The 21,770-nt window shown below is 37.8% G+C and overlaps 1 protein-coding gene across 8 annotated transcripts in view; it reads left to right on the forward strand.

The window, feature by feature from the left end:
* The window catches only part of C2CD5 (C2 calcium dependent domain containing 5), a 92,591-nt gene that overhangs the window by 16,395 nt on the left and 54,426 nt on the right, over nt 1–21,770 (forward strand). For 4 of the 8 annotated variants that reach the window (XM_088141345.1, XM_088141347.1, XM_088141348.1 and 1 more), the window contains exons 6-10: nt 1,192–1,390; nt 4,176–4,327; nt 7,833–8,024; nt 11,101–11,186; nt 19,015–19,123. In XM_088141345.1, coding sequence (XP_087997471.1) covers nt 1,192–1,390; nt 4,176–4,327; nt 7,833–8,024; nt 11,101–11,186; nt 19,015–19,123 — 738 coding nt within the window. The remainder of the gene's footprint in view (nt 1–1,191; nt 1,391–4,175; nt 4,328–7,832; nt 8,025–11,100; nt 11,187–19,014; nt 19,124–21,770) is intronic. The other 4 variants (XM_088141349.1, XM_088141350.1, XM_088141351.1 and 1 more) reach the window with 1 other exon arrangement.

Below are 21,770 nucleotides of genomic sequence, written 5' to 3' on the forward strand. Positions count from 1 at the left end.
TGAAGAAAGGCCAATGTGATAAAGGATTTCCTGACATTCATAATTGTGCACAAATCTTCTTTTATAATATTTAGCAGTAATTCTCTGTATGAAAAATTATGAAAACCCACAAATTAAAGGGAGGGTTTTGCATATCTGGGGCAATTCCAAGGGATGAACGGGCAGATAATATTTTAATATCTCTTCTTCACTGAGAATCAATGAACCAGCGCACATGTATAGGTACAGGAAATGTCTACAATCTAGTGGGAATAGTCCAAGAATAACACCTATGCCAAAAAGGGGGGGCAGATAGCAAAAGTGAGAAGGATAATATTTTTGTTGAAAAATAGTTTCCCTAAGAGGAAGAAAGAAGAAAATAAATCAGGCAACCTGTTTTTCTCCATCATAGTTGGACTTTGACTCCAGTCTGTTCAGCCATTATGGCTAGAGGTTAGAAATGATAGGAATTGTAGTCAAAGGACATGTGAAAAGATATAGGTTGCCCACCCCATATAAGCATGGCAGGGTATGAGGAAGAGGGAAAGACAAATATAATAAAATTGGTTGGGGGAATATAGTGGGCACAGTGAGGGACATTTAGAGCACACTGGGGATATATTTTAGTGCAAATAACCTAAAATCAATCTGTGTGGTTGCTAGGAGTTGAAAACAACTTGATAGCACATAATCAAACTTACGAATAACAAGTAAAAAGAAAGGGAAGACTTAACTTGAAAGTATGAAACAGTTTGCCATACTATTTTAAAGGATCCTTTTGTCTTTGCTGTTTTTTATAAAAAAGGAAATATAGCAAGCTGATGTCTGGACTTCAATGCCCAGAATTCAATTCTGGGAATTGAAGTCCTGACACCTTAAAGTGGTTAAGATTGAGAAATACTAATCTAGTCCAATCTCCTGCTTGGTGCAGGATTGATTGATTGATTGATTGATTGATTGATTGATTGAATTTGTCCCCACCCATCTTCCACCAGTGGGGGACTCTATTTGCTAAAGCTTTTTGGGCAGATGGGTCTCCAGTCTCTGAAGGTCTCCAGTGAATGGAAGCATGTCACTTCACTGGTTGACAGCCCTAATCTTCAGGAAATTTCTTTTAATATCTTAATTGCAGTTCAATTAAAGTTCATATCATCAATATTCAAAATAATTTTAAGTTAATTTTGAGTTAAATGATTTGTATTTCTTTGGTAGGGGAACTGCAAAGGAAGATTGGCTTAAAGGTACTAGAAATGAGAGGAAATGCAGTGGTTGGCTATTTGCAGTGTTTCGATCTGGAGGGAGAATCTGGACTAGTAGTACGAGCCATAGGAACAGCCTGTACCTTGGACAAATTAAGTAACACACCTGTATTCTTACCTGCATGTAATTCCCCATCCAAGGAAATAAAGGAGTAAGTATGAGTTAAATGTTCCCTGGAAAGATTCTTTTGTGTATTCTTTTCATATTCATATTGTGTTGCATGCTTTTGTTTTCCTGCTTTGGTTAAATATACATACACCTGTCTTCCTTTTATGTTGATAAATTGTTTTGTATTGAGAAACTTGAGTAACTAAAATGAATGCTTTGACCAGATGTTGTAGGCATAAAGTACGGTGTGTCAGATGCCTCAGCTACGTGTGATTCTTGCAGTATGGCACAACATGCTGGTGGTGGCATTAGTCTGTTCTGCATTCCCGAGTGTTTTCTCTTCTCATTGTTAAATTGCTTCAATGGGATGCCTGTATTTGGCAACGTATTTTGCAAAATTAAATCCTGTAGGACTTCTGTTTTTAGTATTTTTATTCTGAATGCAGTTGCTGTACATGGACATAAGAGGAAAAAGTCTTCAGTGTAGCTCTAAGCTAATATGTGATAATTGAGCGCTATCAGGTTTTTGCAGCTGTCTGTAATATTTTCCTCTCTCATATTACTTAATTTGTTCTAAAGTTTTGCTGCCCTTTCACTTTAGTTAGTAGGCAGTTGGCCAACTCTCAGTTCTGTAGCAGTTCATGGAGTTCAACTTCTAGAATGAGCCAGGGAAATAGAAATAGTACTGTGCCAATCTGAAAGTACTTTGTTTAGGAAAGCTAAATGCCAGTGAGAATATATTACTTTATGTCTTGCAATTATATAGCCTTTTTCATTGAAATCTAAAGAGGAAAAATGGCTAAAAAGAAATATGAGATTATCTTAGTTGTGCTTACTGAAATGTTCAAATTATGTAATTTAACCAAGTGAAATCTATTTGTGGATGTCTCTTTTTAGGTTAGGAATAACCTTTTTTATTTTTATCCAAGGGGGCACCCATATAAATGTGAGAATTCTATTTAAGTTTTTACTTGAATGACCTAATCGCTTTTATAATAGTCTAAATCTTCCATTGATTTCACTTTGCATATTAGACGTTTATATTGATTAGAAATAAAATCAAGTTGGTTCAGTTCATTTCTCTGAATATAGATTTCAAGGATTACCGGGAGCTAGTTTTAGCTTTCCAGCTAAACTTTTGCCACAATTATAATTACATTTTAACCAAGTAATACTTAGCTGTTTTCTTAAGATTTGTCTTGATTCTTTAGAGCAGGGGTGTAAAACTCAAACGAGTCGACAAAGGCAGTACTCCTCTGTGTAGATTCCTGGAAGCTATGTCCATATATCTTATATTTTAAAAATCAATTAGGCTGCACTTTGCTGAATATCCATCTCCCAAACTCCTCTTCTTGAGGTTGAGGAGGAGGAGGAAGGTGATGTGTGATTATCTAATAACTTCTTTCTTCATCTTCTCTGTGTGATGGTAATTAACTCGTTGCATCCTTGCCTTAAGTATAAAGCTAACTTAAGTAGCAAGCTGGAGCCATTTCATAAGTGGACTGAATTTTCAGGAAACATCCCAATTTCCCACTTTTACCCCCTCACTGAATTTGGTGGAATCTATTAGAAGTACTGTGGGCCATATTGGGAATCCCCGAAGACCTTACGTTTGACACCCCTGCTTTAGAGCTTGCTCTTAACAAACAAGCAAACCACAGCTGCAACCTTCCAGTAACTAGAACACCCTAGAATAATTTTTAAATGTAACTTTGCCATTTTTTGTATGTATTTTTTCCTTTCCTTCGACCTTGGCTGCAAATTCTCTCAGGTCTCTGCTGGCTCATCCACCCAACCATGGATGTCGTTCGACTCACAACAGTCCAATTCACACTGCTACTGGCTCACGGCTTACTCAGAACTTCTCTGTGTCTGTTCCCACTCTCATCTACACTGGTACGAGACTGCTCAGATTCAGAAGCTGGGGAGAGACAGGCGGCAGGCACAGTGACAGGCAGGCAGGCAGTGTAGGCAGGTACCTTTTCTCCCTGAGAGTTGTTCTTCTCCAAATAAGTCCTTTATGTTCTTCTGCTAAGTCCGAGAAAATAGGAGACATTTTGGATATCTTCTGACCTCCTTTTGCTTTAGTGTGTGCCTATGTGTTTCTTTCTTCCTTTTTTTTCCCCCTTCCCATAATGAAATTTGCATCTCAGGTGTCTCTCTTGTAGTAGGGGGGAAAATGCATATTTTGATTGGGCTTCAGGCTCGATCATGATATTCTCAGAAATGGTTATGCGCAAGAAGTCTTAAACCGGACAAACAGGTAAGGCGATGCTAAAGGTAGCAAGAGATTGTGAGTACAATGTTATTGGTATGATTCTCCTCTTCCTGCTTTGTTTTTAGCTGTGGCACCCTGCAGATGCTAACGGATAAGGAAACAGTTTTTCTTGGAAATATATATGCGTGTTTATATATATCTATATCTATATCTATATAATATGTGTCTGTGTGTACATAAACGCACAGATATATAACCTGCAATCATCGCTTTGTTTTCTTTTGTAACAACCTGGTTCCAAAAACATACTGCATTCTTGCAGCCATGGTTTTGATGGGTTTTATGTTCTTGTTTACTTTTCTGCTTTTCGATGCTTTATGCTTTAGCTGTGGTTTTTGTTTTGCTGACAAGTAATGCCCATCTGCCTCCACGATGTTGTGCAGTTAACAGCCTTTGTTAATGCCTGTGGGCATCCTGATCTAGCTTCCCACTTCAAGTAACTCTTGGCCCTGTCCCATCCCTGCCCACATCCTGGTTTTGGGATCGTGCTGTGATCAGCCCGGTCCTTTGGCATAGGATCACTGAATATGTTTCCACCTTCTTCCGGCAGGATTCCTTTCAATGAAGATCCCAACCCCAATCCTCATTCATCAGGACCCTCCACCCCTCTGAAAAACCAAATCTATTCCTTTTCACCTTCCAAGTCCTACAGTCGACAGTCCTCTTCTTCTGATACAGATTTGAGTTTGACACCTAAAACTGGTAAGGTGCTTCCACCCACGTTATTTTCATTTGTTTGTAATTTGTTTTGCTTAATTTGTGTTGTTTCTATTTTAGCTTTTCACTTGCTGCTGTTTTTGGCATATAGTATCTACCTGCATAAATCTTTGAATTGTTTATTGAATTATATAACATCTAGATATCTTCTGCAAACTGACACGTAACAGGTACACTAAGATTATCCTAAGGAATTGTCTTTTCATTTCCTCCACATCATATTGCAAATTATGGGGATTAAAAGTCACCATAATATGTTTGGGAGATAGTCTACCATGTCTTTATAACAATGTACGAATAGATATAACAAACGAAAACCTTTCCTATATCAGCACATCTTTGTAACCAACTGAATAATGGCTGGTGGCTGTTTTTTGGGCTCCTTTGAAGATAAGAATAAGATATCTTTCATGTTAAAAGACTCTTCAAGTCCTGTTAGTGGGTTTTGCCTTTGATTTAGAAAACAAAATTCCATGTTACAGTTTTACCTTTGTCAAAACATACCTTAAGGTATGAGAAATCCAGTGCTTTTATATATGGAGTGCATGCATGCCATATTGGAAACAAAATGGAGCAGAATAACATCACTCTTTCATGTTGCTCTTTTACTCTACCAACAAACAGTTATTGTCAATCTATTAGGCAAGCCTTCTCTTGAGTGGAACAGAGAACCTGGATGAGGAGGTATGAAAAATTCCCAGGAAAAATAGATGTTGCCTTCCTTTCCACTAGCCAAGAACTGGGTGAACTGCAGGCTTCCTGAGAGAGAACTCTTAGCAATCCACACAGGGATCAAATGTTAGTAATCTCATCTTTCCAGCCTGATTTGAAAGAATGCCACCGAGAAATTAGTGTTGATTTCAGGTTGTGATGAGTCCTGTGTAAGGTTTATAAGGGGTTGGTAGAGCCTGTTTTGCTTCTTTCTCAATTATTCTGTCTCACGCACTAGGAGCACTAGTGAATATGTATTTAAATGCACTAGGAACATGTATTTAAATGTTCAAAGTATTTTTGAAGACTCTCCTTTGGATAGTAAACAGTGCTGAGGTGATGGAGGTAGGGAAAAGGCACAGTAGGTAATATCTGAACAGAGGCCTGTTCAAGAACTTTGAGAAACATTATCTGAACCATATCATATCTTCAGCCCGTACACGGGCATTGCGTCTTTATCTTTCTCCTTTAAAAAAAGTTTGCAAAAAGGTTGTTTGGCTGGTTATTTTTTATTTTATGTTTTTAGATAAATGTTAGAAAATGCCTTAGCTGTGAACAATTACTGTTTTTAATCCATTCTCTCCTTCTTATGCCCCTCTGCTTTTTAAAAACATTATTGTATTTGCAAAATACTATAATGTAGTTTATAGCATGTTACTGAATGCCGTAGGTCTTCGACACTTTATTTGATAGAGTTTTGTTCCCTTTAAAGAGATATGTTTTTATGAGGTGCTAATTTTCTAGAGGTGATAAAGGTCTGTGGCCAGTTTATGTTAATGCCAGTTTATGTTGATTCATATAATTGGATATTTTAATATATGGTCTCTTTAGAAAAAATAGATTTTCTCGATTGTTTCGGTTAGAGAAACAATGAAAAGAATTCTCAAAGCAGTATCTAGTGTTAGAATGTGCTACTATTAATGTGCATCTAAGATAATTATGTGTAAAGACTATACATCATTCAGGTGGTATCATTGCTTGTTAAGCTGAGTCATGGACCAATGCTGAGTCCCCATTGTCATCCACTCTGCTTTTCCCTTCCTATAAGCCATTAGGTGAATCAGGAAGTCTTTAGCTAACCATAGTTTCTCACTTTGTCCCAAAAGTGGGAAACAATAGCTAAGTATTTCTAAATAAGCCAGGATATGAAGCCATGGTTTATATTGGCTTCACTTCCTAGCTTAATAAAAAGCCACAATAAACTACTGTTTCTCAGTTCTAACAACAACTCTGAAATGAGGAACAAAGTGGCTGTGAGAAGGGGCAAGACAAAATAACAAGGTTTGTTCATAGCTCAGTTTGTTAAGCTGGGATTTGATTGACTAAATGCAGTCCCTCCCATTCTCTGCACATGTTTGCGTTTGTACTCCAAATGACAAATTTGACATTTCTTATATTTATTTTATGTATGTATGTATGTATGTATGTATGTATGTATGTATGTATTTATTTATTTATTTATTTATTATCTATCAAATTTGTCACCGCCCATCTCATTGAAACGACCTTGAGTGGTTTACAGAAGGGAAGAATTTTATTTATATGAAAGGGAAGAATTTTAACAACACGGTTGCACACATAATGCTAAAAATCTCACTGCCTTAACAGAATTTAAGTAAGCTCAGCTCATAATCTGCACACCCCTGGATGGGCAAAAAACTATACTTTTGCCTTCTTAAGACAGGGAGGACAATGCCACATTTTCTGCTCATTTCCTTCCTCAACTGTCTTAAATTTAATCTCATTCTCATCAAAGTTTCTTGATCCTTCTCATGGGCTGCAGCAGTAGGAAAATGGAGACAGCATCTTCCATAGGTACACGCATGCACGCAAACAAAGACTGCTTATTGTTTGTTGAATCCACACCTCTGAAAATAATTCCATGAGAATAATTCGAAGAGAACTTTAGACAGGAGACTCTTTCATACTGCATTGTTAAAGAAGAATTTCAGATCTTCTCAAGTTCTGTTTTGAATTACTTCCGAGGATCACTGTCATATCTTTTACAAACTAAAAGATAGGAAAGGTTGAAGCACTGTAAATCTGTATCTGGTATATTTGAGCTTTAAAAAAAGTCAGAGGTCCACTGCTAATAATAACTGTGTATTACAGATGGGAAATTTAGCTTTAGAGGTATCATATACAATTTTTCACTGATGGAAACTCAGAGTCTTAAAACTGAGAATTGTGCTTTACTTGCTATATTAACAATCTAATGCAGAGGTTGACTATTTTCTGAATTAAGATTCTGGTACTTACCCAAATGTATATATGTGGAGGAAATTGAGAAGAGGGGAACACCTTTATTTTTTTTTTAAAAAAATTAAGAAATGCAAAGTAACTTTTTAAAATTTAAGGCTTTGAAAGCGAGCTGCTCACATTTCCATCAGAAAATGCAAAATCCTTCTGCGAAGGGGAACTTATTTATTTATTTTTTTAATCTCATGGAAAATAGCTATTAATCTCCTGTGAAACCCACTCAGTTTTGCATAAGCTGGAAATTTTTTTTAAAAAAACGAAGCACACTTTCATTCCTTTAAAAGAGAGGAATAATATATTAAGGTATCACGTTGAATGTGCTCCTCCATCATGTCATATTTGTCATCACGTGAATTGTAAGTCGGTAACAGTTCATTCCTATGCTGCTTGCTGTCTGTTCTTTTCTTCAAAACCTGATTTTGCTTGATTCATTTTGCTTTTTTTTTTTTCTTTTCCTCTTGATTTCTTTTTAGTTCATTTCTGAAATCTACCATCTCTTCTCTACTGCTTTTCTCCACAGCACTTTACCCATGGGGACCCAGGATTTTCCTGTTTCCCAGTTCCCCAACATTATCTTGTGGTTCCCCACAACTTACACAGCCCCGTCTCCTTTGCTCTGGGTCTAGCTCTAACCCTCTTCGCTCTAGCCATATGAACCCAGTTCTGAGGAAAAGTATTTCTTTCACTGAAGAGCTGCTTCTGGCTGCTTCGGGTAGGATTACTCTTAAACTGCCTTGCTGTTTGGGTAGTTGGCATCAAGCACCGTCTGAAAGCTTCTTATGATTTCTTCACCCTGACCCGTTTAAATTCTGAAAACTGCTGGCTACATGACGATTATAGAATTACTCTGCCGGGATTGGTTTTCCATTTACTTTCATTTTTTTCAAAGTTTGAAACTAATTTTTTAAAACCACACACCCCAAAAAATCATCCTTTTTAGAATGCATTTTTAGAATGCTTTTCCCTCCCAAAGCTTTCTCAGATAGGGAATTGGTCTTTTTTTTTTTTTTTTTAAATTAATAGCCGGTGATAGAGCCATCCATTCCCGGCCATTTATCAATGCTGCTCTGTTTCAGTTGGGAGAAACGTTTCTTCTTCTTGTTCAGGTCATTTGTATTACTCTGTTGATCATCATGTGGCCACCGGCCCTGCTTTGTTTTTGTGTCTGCAATTGAAATGCCATTTTAAATGTTCAAAGTATAAATATATCAGTTTTGCCTGTCCTTTCACAAGGCTGCTTCAATAGAGGTAAACTTGGTTGATGCTGTTGACCAATACAGTTTTGGTTGTTCTCTTTCTGGGTGAAATATGTTGCATTTCCACAAACGGCCTTCATTCCATTTCTGTCTCTGATCTTAGTATTGTATAGTCCCTCGTCAGACAGATTCGACAGCCAAAAAGAAGAAAAGAAAAGAAAAAATTAAATTTACTGCATAATACAGAATGGGACTATATAGATGCTAATATTTGTTTCCTTATCCAAAAACAGCTAAAAATGGAGGTTTTAATAGGACAGAAATGACCAGTGATCCATAGACTTAAATTTAATCATGCAGTGGGATCTGTTTCCCTTTACATTGCTAGCATTTGCTAAGTTGCAAGTGTTTGCAGAGCATGAGGTGTCATTTCAGGGGTCTGTACAAAATGAATATTGTAAAAATGTGAAAACGAGTAGGAAATCTTAAAAATACCTGAAATGAGATAAATCGTTAATCTCGTCAGTTTAGCCTTTGTTTTTAAACCAAGCAGACCTCTGTAATTCCATCGATAGTACTGAGTTGCAGGAATATGGCTGCTTATATGTACAGACAGTCCCCTACTTGCGAACTTTTGTGTCGCAAACTTTCACCGCTACGAACAAGATGGACCCGGAAGTCGGGTCCAGAAGTCGGAACCGGAAGTCGGGAGAAGGTGGGAAAGGGTTAGTTTGCAGCGCGCCTTTCCCACCTTCTCCTGCCTTCTGTTTGCCTTGGAGTCGGAGTTCCCAGAAAGGGTTAGTTTATGTGGTGTGCTCCATTGCCGGGTGAGGCAGGGCAGTGGCAGAGGACAGGGGAGAGGGGGCGGAGGTCTCCTGCCTCGCCCGGCAACAGAGTGTGCCACGTGTGACTGACTTGTCCTTCGCTCCCCTCTACTCCGCTACCAGCCCCTCTCTTGCCTCGCCTGGTAATGCATTGGCAGCAGAAGATAGGGCTCCTCTGCCTGCACCGCTGCCCTGTCTCCTGCCTCCTCTCTTTTTGTTACTTTTTACTTGGTTGGACTTACGAACAAAACGGACTTACGGACAGCCTCTTGGAACGTAACCTGTTCGTAAGTAGGGGACTATCTGTACTTCAGATACGTATTATGGCCGTAATCTTCTGGCAGATAAGCATCAATGTGCTTTTGTGCAAGTCTTATTTCACTGAGGCTTGCCCTGAGCAGTTTGGGGAGAACTGAGTCTATGAAAAAGGACATTTTAAGAAGGTTAAGCACAATTGATCAGCATTGTTATAAAGAAGGTAAGGCAGCATTGAGCAAGTATGTCCCCTTAAAACATATAAATGTCTTGAATACTAGAGTAGATTTGATTAAGAACATACTAAGCAATCTTATGTGGGCTGTGAAAAGCCAAACTTTCTAATTGGTTAAACCACCGTGTAAAATAGTAATCCACTTATGTGCCCAATGTGCCTGTCCCTCTTTTCACACAAGCTGGTGTCCAGTCCTGGGATTTTTGTTGTTTCTATCGAGAGAAACAAGGATTTTTAAGCCAACAACAACAAAAACAGTTTAAAATCAGCATTCATCCTGGTTTGTGTGAGCATGTTAACTTGTAACCCTGGACTTAATCATCATACTAAGGTGTCCCCTACTAATTTGCTCACTTACTGGTTTGTGGATTAAGGGAAGTTGGAATTCTTTCCTTATTAGTTGTAAATGTGGACATTGAGTCTGATTAGGAATCCGTTCAGCTCAGTCTTGTTGATGGTGATTATCACTGGGTGTTTGGAATTTATGACACAAATCTTCCAGTTGGAGATACCAAAGACTGATACTTGGAACTGTACATTTAAATTAGATGCTCGTAACTGAGATACAACCTTTTCTGAATAAATTAAATGGAATTACTCTGTAAACATTAATGTGAAATGCCCTGAATTCCTTCACCATTTCAGCCTTAAAAATATATTATTTTACTTTATGCCTTTAAATATGTACGATTACAGCTTTTTCCTAACAGCTCTGTGGGCTTATTAAATTACCATAGAATACCAAATTTTAGTCCCTTGCTATGTCAAAACATCCGTCTATGTGGTCGCTAGAAGTCGAAAAGGACTTGGCGGCACATAATCATGTCAAAATCTTTGTGTCTCAGACTGCAGTGTGATAATCTCATTTTTAAATACTCTGAAATATTTAACTTCTGAATTCTGTTTGGGTTTTTTAAAAGTACAAATTGGACTGAGGAGAATAATCTTTAGCCAATGGCTTACTAAAGTTTACATCTAACATGATCACGTTTAATAGTTTTTACACATAAATCGTAGGCTGTGTGCGCACTAATTTTAATTATAATTAAAAAATTATAGCCTGCTAAATGAAGCTGAAGCTTATTTTTTCCCTACCAAATACATCTTTTCTTAAATTAATTAATACACAATTTTGGCTTTTTGGCTATCTCAGATTACTTTCACAGTGTTATCTATGTTTGCTAGTAATCAAACATGTGCCATATTTTTAATATAACTTCAGTGTAATGTCTATTAATTGTTTGATTTCGTTTTGATTTATGTGCTGATGTTCTGTAGGAATGGGAAGTGGTAGTGCTGGAAAAGAAGGGGGGCCATTAAAAGCTCTATTAAGACAACAAACTCAGTCAGCTCTGGAGCAAAGGGTAAGAAATACATTAAATCCTATTTTATATTTGATATATACCAGCACAGTTCACGTCTAATAAGAAGTAAATGCCATTGATTTCAGTAGGATTTACTTCTTGGAAAATCTGTGTAAGATTTCAGCCTATAGCTGTTGCTTTAGAAACACGCCTATATTTTCCTGTGTGTACTGTTTCCTTTGTTATTAAATGATTATCTTCCTATTGCAATTGTGACTTATATAGGCTGTCATCTTTTTTCAGACAGACAGATTAAATGTATATCCATATAGAGAAGAGATTTAGAACATGAAGATTTTTGTAAACTTGTACAATAAGATGTATGCTTTGTTTCTCATCAACCTACCTTTCTCGTATTCCTGCTTTAGTCAACTTTGAACTTAAGCAAAACCTTAATAGCGTATCTTTATGTGAGGAGGTGTATCAAAACAGAGAGAAGCTACCTTCCTCATACCCACCTACACACTTTAGTTTTGTATCTTTAATTGTACTACTATTTAAGCCTGACTGTTAGAACTGAAAACCACATTGTGAACAAGGACCTCACTTTCATCGGGTGAATTTCAAACCATTTATAGCAGGGAAATTTTACTTAGATGAAGAGATGTCTACCGAAAATGATATGCTTATATGTCACATTCCATTAAAATGTAGATTAATTTGAAATAAATAGCAGCATCGTATCCGTGGATGATTTTCTTTCCGTTTCTTGTGTTACTTATTGCTAAGGGAGGATCGTCTCATAAGTTCTGTAGAAGGCGGGTATGTTCCAATCACTGTGTGACATTTCTCTTCACCTCTTCCTATTTATGTTAATTTTATTTTGAGAATCGTTTTTCTACCTTAGAACTTTTATTTTAGGAATTTGGAGTTGCTTATTATTTTCTCCACATTCCTGTTAGAATTGTTCCTTTGCAAAAAAAAATTGGGAAAGCTTCCAAGAGCTTTTAAACCATCCAGTTGCTCCTTTTTTCCCCAATATTCCGCATGACTGTACGTTTCGTGTAACTTTTCATTTTGTTTTAAGTAGCTCATTGATTTAATTTTGTAATATTTAATTTGAAAGCTAACTAAGGAAAAAGTGTTGACTTTGTTGACTATCCTAATAATTTAGATGCTTTGTAGATAATGGGTTTAGTCTTTCAGTTGATCTGCAGTAAATGTTTTAATTCTTTAAAAAAAATGACTTTGCAGTCTGAGTTGTTAAATGTATATTCTTTGTAAGTCACATGCAATTGATATTTTATTTTATAAGAGATCTTTAAAAGTTTATGCCTTTAAAATAACACATGAAAAGCTTCTTCACAAATGACATGCATAGAGAATATGCATGATGGCAAGTTTGGATTAGCTTCATATTGTAAATATGATTTTATGTTTGCATCTGCTTTCCCCTGTCAAATCAAGTCCTTTTTTGGGGCATTTATAGTGCAGCATGCCCAATAGTGACTCTGTGGCCCTCCATTGGAAATATTAATAGTACAATAGTTATCCTGAAATATATTAAACATTGCTTAACCTCTGTATCCTAGAGACTCCGCAGGTGCCACTAGGAATTTGTAAATTTTACTGCTGCTTATATACATAGTTTGTACACTGTGATATAGTTTCACAAAATGCTTGCTTCAGTAGGATGAGAAACTGAAGGGAATATGTTGAATTGAGATATTAAAGCACCGAACTAATTCATTTGATATGTTTTTCATTAGAGGTATTTTTCACATTAAAAAAACATTTTTAATCTTTTGGGTCTTTAATAAGATTTTATGAAAATAGGTCATGGATTTGCACATGAGTTATCCTATGTAAATAAAAATAAAATCAGCACTGCCAGAGGACAGGGCAGCATAGCCAATCTGGCAGTTACAGTGGGGCAAACAAGTATTTAGTCAGCCACCAATTGTGCAAGTTCTCCCACTTAAAAAGATGAGAGAGGCCTGTAATTTTCATCATAGGTATACCTCAACTATGAGAGACAAAATGGGGGGAAAAATCCAGAAAATCACATTGTCTGATTTTTAAAGAATTTATTTGCAAATCATGGTGGAAAATAAGTATTTGGTCAATATCAAAAGTTCATCTCAATACTTTGTTATATATCCTTTGTTGGCAATGACAGAGGTCAAACGTTTTCTGTAAGTCTTCACAAGGTTTTCACACACTGTTGCTGGTACTTTGGCCCATTCCTCCATGCAGATCTCCTCTAGAGCAGTGATGTTTTGGGGCTGTCGCTGGGCAACACGGACTTTCAACTCCCTCCAAAGGTTTTCCATGGGGCTGAGATCTGGAGACTGGCTAGGCCACTCCAGGACCTTGAAATGCTTCTTACGAAGCCACTCCTTCATTGCCCAGGCAGTGTGTTTGGGATCATTGTCATACTGAAAGACCCAGCCACGTTTCATCTTCAGTGCCCTTGCTGATGGAAGGAGGTGTTCACTCAAAATCTCACGATACACGGCCCCATTCATTCTTTCCTTTGCACGGATCAGTCGTCCTGGTCCCTTCGCAGGAAAACAGCCCCAAAGCATGATGTTTCCACCCCCATGCTTCACAGTAGGTATGGTGTTTTTTGGATGCAACTCAGCATTCTCTCTCCTCCAAACACGACGAGTTGAGTTTAGACCAAAACATTCTACTTTGGTTTCATCTGACCATATGACATTCTCCCAATCCTCTTCTGGATGATCCAAATGCTCTCTAGCAGACTTCAGACGGGCCCAGACATGTACTGGCTTAAGCAGGGGGACACGTCTGGCACTGCAGGATTTGAGTCCCTGGCAGCATAGTGTGTTACTGATGGTAGCCTTGGTTACTTTGGTCCCAGCTCTCTGCAGGTCATTCACTATGTGGTTCTGGGATTTTTGCTCACCATTCTTGTGATCATTTTGACCCCACGGGGTGACATCTTGCGTGGAGCCCCAGATCAAGGGAGATTATCAGTGGTCTTGTATGTCTTCCATTTTCTAATTATTGCTCCCACAGTTGATTTCTTCACACCAAGCTGCTTGCCTATTGCAGATTCAGTCTTCCCAGCCTGGTGCAGGTCTACAATTTTGTTTCTGGTGTCCTTCGACAGCTCTTTGGTCTTGGCCATAGTGGAGTTTGGAGTGTGACTGTTTGAGGTTGTGGACAGGTGTCTTTTATACTGATAACAAGGTCAAACAGGTGCCACTACTACAGGTAACAAGTGGAGGACAGAGAAGCCTCTTAAAGAAGTAGTTACAGGTCTGTGAGAGCCAGACATCTTGCTTGTTTGTAGGTGACCAAATACTTATTTTCCACCATGATTTGCAAATAAATTCTTTAAAAATCAGACAATGTGATTTTCTGGATTTTTTTTCTCATTTTGTCTCTCATAGTTGAGGTATACCTATGATGAAAATTACAGGCCTCTCTCATCTTTTTAAGTGGGAGAACTTGCACAATTGGTGGATGACTAAATACTTTTTTGCCCCACTGTAGTATTTACCTGAAATAATCCATGAACTAAAAGATGCAGATGTCAAATTCAAGGTAGTGCAATTGCAGTGAAACCTCGTTTTAAAGAATGTCAGTTATTCACTAATATCTTTTAAATACAAAATTAAATTGTCTCAGTAATTTGCCATTTGCATGATAATATCATCTGGCAAATGACATGTAAAACGTCTGTATAATGTGGAAATTTGGTCTGTTGCATGCAGTCCCTGTATCAAGGTCTGGAAAGTTTGAGAAAATTTCACTGCATATGCTAAATGATTACCAAGTCTCAATGTTGTTCATTCCCATCATCTTCTGTAGTGCAGCCACATGGATGGGTCCAAAAAATCCTGCTTAAGATTTATAATTTAGTGTTACATTTGAACCATAAATGCAGCTGATCCTTGTATTATCTTGTTAATAAATGTGTTTTGAGATGCTATTTGGAGAATCTTAGTGGGTATATTTTTTAAACCCAAGGAGCATTGCAGGGATTTTTTTTTTCACCTGCTTTCTTGTCTCTGTTGTCTTTTCTCCTTTCCCCAGGTTGATTTTTTTTAAAAAAATCCCTTCACAAAATAACTATTCTAAAATGGTCTGTACCTGAAAGCATAGATTATTTAGAATGTGAACTTTATGGTTTGTGATTAGTGGAAAGTGTCATTATCATTTCCCATATAATGTAATGATTTTTTCCCCTTCTGCCTAGTTAGTAAACACTAATTTGTGAAGTAAACCATTGGCACATATTCTCTTCATTTCTTCTCTCCTTTCTTTATTCTTCCCTCATTATTTTCTAAAATTCTAAAATTGATAAATGGAAGTCCATCTTTTCTCTGTGAGTATTGTATATATTACTGTATGCAGATTTGCGATAGATAGATAGATAGATAGATAGATAGATAGATAGATAGATAGATAGATAGATAGATAGATAGAATTATAGATAGATAGATTTTTTTTTCACCCTCTTTAGGGTCATCTTCAACAAGAACCACATAGGCTCACATATCAGGGTGCAATTCCTTTTACCTGAAGTGCATAATTTTTAAAAAATACAGGATCCTTATCTATGACCAAATTATATTAGTGTTTTAAAGCTGCAGGTTTCCTAATACTATCAGAGGTTTTTCACTTACACAGCAGTAGCCATTGCCAGAATCAGATGCTTGTTCCCCTTCTTCCAAATGATGCCTGGTGGATTCTAAAATTATGCTGAAGATCCTCTAGCTCTGTTTCATATTAAGACTTTTTTTTAATATGTTCAATTGTGTCTGGTTCTCGGAGACTGCCTGGACAAGTCCCTGCAGTTTTATTGGCAAGGTTTTTCAGAAGTGGTTTGCCATTGCTTCCTTCCTAGGGCTGAGAGAGAGTGACTGGCTCAAGGTCACCCCGCTGGCTTTGTGCCTACGGTGGGACTAGAACTCACAGTCTCCTGGTGTCTAGCCTTATGCCTTAACCACTACACCAAACTGCCTCTATTAAGACTTATATCCAAGCATATATTTCCAGTTATTATATACTTTCCTTTTACCTTGTCTCTGGGAAGCAAATATATATGAATCAAGGTTAAGGTTTTATTTATTTTTCATTTCAGTGTTGAGGCCACCCAACTCCACAGCAACTCTGCACAGCTCACAGTTTAAAAAAATAAAAGAAATTTAAAAGATAACAGAAATATCAAAATAAAAGTGTATGGGTAACTGGAAGTCAGAACCAAAAGACCCCAAAGGCTCATAACTACCATCCATGCCCAAGGCCTGGGAGAACAATTAGGTCTTTAACAATTTGCAGAAAGTCAAAAGGGTGAGAGCCATAAAGATCTCTGGGGGTATATCATTCCACAGGGCAGGAGTGATCACCAAGAAGTCATGCTTTCTGGGTCCCATGAGGTGGCACTGCTTAATCAACAAGATCTGTGCCCACTCTAGCTGACTGCACTGTATGGACAGAAATGTATAGAGACAAGCAGTCCCTTAAGTAGCCTTAAGTATGCCATGAAGGGCTTTATGGGTGATAAGAAGCACCTTGAATTGTACCCAGGAGTCAACTGGCAATCAGTGCAGCTCAAAAAGGAGAGGGAACATGTGTGTGTTCCACAACATACCCATCACTGCCCATGCAGCTGTCTTCTGGACCAGTGGTAGCTTTGGAGTGGTCTTCAAGGTCAGCTCCAAGTAGAATGCATTATAATAGTCCAACTGATTGATCAAGGCATGAGTGATGGAAGGGCCTTAGTCCAGGAACAGGTGCCACTGGCACACCAGATGAACCTGTACAGAGGCTTCAAGAGGACCTCCCAGATTGTGCACTAGTCTTGCATGGGGATGTGCACCCCATTAAAGACTAAAGATGGAATATCCCCAGAAGCAGGGGGTCAAGCAAAGAAACCCACTTGTCTTGTCAGATTGAACTAAGTCTGTTCCTCCTCACCGCACAGAATATTCCTTGCAGCAGCCCTGGAGACAGTCCTGTGATTCATCCCTCCACAGCAGGGATTAGGTCACCTTAAACAGGGCCACTGGGTGGCTATTGGCAGATGCAATATAAGGATGGGAAAATAACCTTGTTTCACTGCCCTTATCATCACGATGTAAGCCTTAATATAGATCAGTGTTTCTCAACCTTGGCAGCTTGAGGATGGGTGGACTTCATGCTGGCTGGGGAATTCTGGGAGTTGAAGCCCACCCATCCTCAAGTTGCCAAGGTTGAGAAACACTGATATAGATTTTTGCCCATGTTTGATCAGATTCACTCTTCATCTTCCTCCAATGGTGCTCTAAACATGTCTTCTTGCACTTCATCTCCCAGAGCTGCTCAAAAAACTCGGACACGCCCAGGATTGGAGCAAGGGGAGAGGCTGCATAGGGGCAATACAGTCCAAAGTCTCATTCGGTTGCAGTGGGAAAAGCAATTGTAACCTGAAATCACCCAAGAATATTTACCACCCAAATGGGATTTATCTTCACATTAGGCCTTGTTAGGAATCCGTAACAGAAACAAAATTAACAATTTGCCATTGTGCAAAGAATTATGACCGAGATTGATTTACCCGAGTAGGTAATTTTTACCAAAATATGTGTGTTTAAGGAAATCAAGTATTCTGGCAGCCTGATCTCAAGATTTCTGGAAACCGTCACAAAGTCATAATCACAGTGGTACTTGGTTACATTGGCACTAAATTTCACATTGAACTCAAGCACAGATGGGGAATATGACATATTACTGTGATACAACCAAATTAGCATTAAGGAAAAGTTTGAGAATGATTTTTTAAATTCCCAGAGTCAGCATCATTACCAATGTCCTACCACAGAGCACAAATCTATTTAGTTCCTATTAAAATGTCCATTAGAAAAGTTGCAGTTCTGTGTTTCTTTGAGATGACATTTCTGCAAAGTTGCTGTACAGCATTTTGTTTTGTTTTTTTTAATAAGGTGACTTCCATAAGAAACACATGGAGTAGCATTAGATCTTAACAGCCATGTTGTATGAATCCCTATTTAGAATTAAACTCTGCTGGTTTCAGTAACTTTTTCCCAAGTAAGTGTACACAGGATTATAACTTAAACATAATAATAACAAGCTGTAAATGGGATTAGTACATAAAATTTCAAAATAAAAACAGATGGGATTATATTCTACAACTGAAGAGCTCTTTAAAATGTTTTCCCCTTTTAAGAAACTCACCATGAGTCCAGCTTTCTATGGTGTCACAGTGTATGGTTAACAATTTTGCCCAGCAGCAGGATTATGTGGGGGAAAGTAGTATTTTAATGGCTTTTGAGATGGCTGCTGCCCCAAGCAAATTTGATGGCCTACATTTTGCTTGCTCAGTGCATAATGTAAACCAGGGATAGGCAACCTGATGACCATGAGCACCAGTGTACCCATGGACACATCCTTTCCTTGTTTTAAAGGGAGAGTGACATGCTACAATGTAAGCTTTTAGCATCAGCATCATTTGCACATAGAACCTCCAAAGGCATTCTTAGAAAGTAAAAATGGTGTGTGTGTGTGTGTGGCTACAGCCCAATGTTTTGTTTGATGATGTGAACACCTACTCAGTGGTAGAATGCATCCTAGGGGGAAAAGGGGAGCAACCTTATCAGTTTACCTTTGATGAGTATTTGTGACTGGTCATACCCCGCAGCCATGCTGCAGAAGAGTCCACGTCACATTCCCAAAATTCTACATGTGTCTGTTGGCTTGAAGAGGTTGCCTACTCCTGGTATATATTTGAAGGCAGCCCTTTTCCAGTTTTTTTCTTTCGTTTGTATTTCATAATAAGATCCTTGCATGTTGATTTGGTGAGCAGTAGAACAAGTTCATGAGGTCAATGGCTGTTTTGTTCTTCTAATTGGCACAGGAATTTCCTTTTTTTACTTTGACGGCGTTTCCTCCAGGCTTCCTTCTCCACGTTGGTGGTGTTGTCAGTGCCCGCTCTGTGAAACTCTTGGATCGTATCCACAATCCTGGTATGTTAATAAGCCTAAATCTAGTTATATTTTGTTCTGACTTGTTTCTTTGTATTTATGTTTATCATTTGCTGGAGATAAGAACTTGGAAAATGTTTAATGGTTAAACATACACAGTGTTTAACAAACATTTTAAGACTACTTCCTTGTAGTCTTTTCTGTACCATTGGGCTATATAACACATATGACATCACTCCAAAATTAATTACTTTCATTTTGTTTCTAGATTCTGAAATTAAAACTCCTAGTAAGAGTAAGACTTTGAATAAATATCTAAGTGCAAACTTATTAAATCTTCTTTACTATCTCTTTTTAAACTTTAGAAGTTGCCTTTGAAGAATAAATGATGATGATTTAAATAACGTTCCTAAAATTACATAAAATGTCTTTAAAAGATTCTTTTAACCCAATCAGAAGTATAGTTTGGAAATAGAAAATTTCTTCTTCCAACTAGATGAGGAAATGATTAGGAATGACTTTTTAGAGATGGTTGGCTCCCAGTGCCTAATCTGTTCTGCTAATGCTAGAGAATGCATGTTAGACAAAGGTCTTTCTTGTAATGTTGGCCTTTACATTCTGATTTTAACCATTTTCCATTCTAATAATTTCCCCTATGGAACAGAATGTGGATTGGTCTTGGTGGAGTCTTACTGACTCAGGATTAATTTGGGAATTATAGGATTAGTGCAGGAAGTTCTAGAAAATGATTATTTAGACTTGTCACCTTGAAAAATATTCTACCCTTCTTTGCCTAGCATAGGTTTAAAGAACCTTCACCCATCCAGGAGCTCAAGCAGCAGCCGTGACTCTGGCACAGAGATCTGTTGCTTTAGATAGCACTGAACAACCTCCCCCCCCCCCCGCCCACCTTGCTTAATTTTGTTTGATCTTTTAGCCACGTTGAACAGCCTAAGTAGTAGACAAATTGAAGAAATAAACATAGTTTAAAAGTCTTCAGTCTTTAATCAGAACAAGCTGGTCCAAATGGAATGTCTTTTTGAGCAATAACTGGAAGCAGTAAATGCTAATGCCGCCAACCTAATTATAAATATATTTTTTAAAAAATAATGCTCTACTTGTAGGTTTTCATTCTGTAGTGACTGATCTAGGGAGTGCTACAGGAGATTGGGTTAGATCCTTCCCCTTCTCTTGCCTATCCAGTCTTTTTTTTTACATGGTCATATTTCTAAATAAATAAATAATCCCAACAGTTCCATGGCTCCTATTCATATAACAGGGTAAACTCTTAAGTCCTTCTAACCAATAAAAGCAGACTGTGATAATTGGCTAGTTAATTGACTACTGAGTCAAGGAATTTAATTGGAATGGTTTGTCTTCAGTTGTGGTATTACGGAACAAATTAATGTTTGATAGTAGAGACATTTTCTCTCCAAGAAGTTTTGAGAGAATCTTGTTAGCGACGTACCAAATATTCGGATGATTCCTTGCAGGTTGATTCCAGCCTATAGTCTTGTCTAGTCTTTTCCTATAATTCCCTCAGGTCCCTTTCTAACTTCCTTTTGAGCAAATTTTGATCTGAATGGAAGTCTCCATTGGGAACAAAAACAGGCAAATTTACCAGCAGGTTGTGTCTTCTCCTTTAGGATATATTTGATCACCTGATAGTTTCTGAATTGGATGCTTCTGTGGTTAGTGGAAGATTAAAATGAATGCAAAGAGTTTTCTAATAAAGAAAATACCAGAAGAATGATCTTCAGCAAAGGAACCTCTGTCTTGAATAGCTAATATCAAGGCACTGACTGCAGCAACCATGTTTGGTATGGGAGAGTTGCTTTGGGACAATAAGCTAGCTAACATTCCTTCTATTAATCCTCTTCTGAATGGATGTAGGAAGCTATCCTTGTTAATCTTTGTGGCCATGGCTGTGCTGAATGCCTTTTAGATTTCTTTTTACAAATACAGCAGTCAATATAGTTGCTGCTTAAAATCTTGCAAAGCTCCATTTGTGGGGTGGAGGGAGAAAAAATGGTTTTGTCTTACCTGGTAAATCTCTGTTTTGACAAGAGTCAAAGAGAAACTTTATCCTACCCATTTTAATTGGGTATTTAGATAGATAGGTTTTTATTCCTCCCATTCTCTGCCTCCCCCCACTCCTCAGTTGAAGATACAAAAATTTAAGACTGTCTTTTAGATGAGGGATGGGAGCCCTCTCTTTTAACCAAAGACATTTCTTGCCTCCAGTTTCCCAGGGAAGAAGATTCTCACTTCCAAAATGCCTCTCTGTTCTTTCCAAGAATGGATAATTGCCAGATAAGACAAGATTGTCTCTGTCTAGTAGAGGTCTAACCATAGTCTTTTGTTGTTTATACCCTATTAACAAAATAATGTTACTTTCAAAGAGGCAATGATGTACATATGGACATGTTTGGTTTTGACCTTGGCATGAAATTTGTGTGTCAGTGTGCCTAACTTTGTGGTTTTGTAGTTGTAGACCCTCCCACCCAGGTCAGCCTCCCAACATACAGTCAACCCTACAAGAACATTTTTTAGCATTAATTTCCTACAAATCCCCCTTTTTAAATTTTTTTACTGAGGAATGGTTAGTGAGATAGTAGCAAGAAAGGTGGTGAAAGATTATGCTGATAAAATGTTAATATTTGTTGTATAATGCTATATCTGCCAAGTC

Source organism: Python bivittatus, unplaced genomic scaffold, assembly GCF_059951505.1.
Source record: "Python bivittatus isolate LINGU-HERP-01145 unplaced genomic scaffold, Pbiv_v1 ctg000330_np1212, whole genome shotgun sequence".
In the NCBI taxonomy this organism is placed as follows: domain Eukaryota; kingdom Metazoa; phylum Chordata; class Lepidosauria; order Squamata; family Pythonidae; genus Python; species Python bivittatus.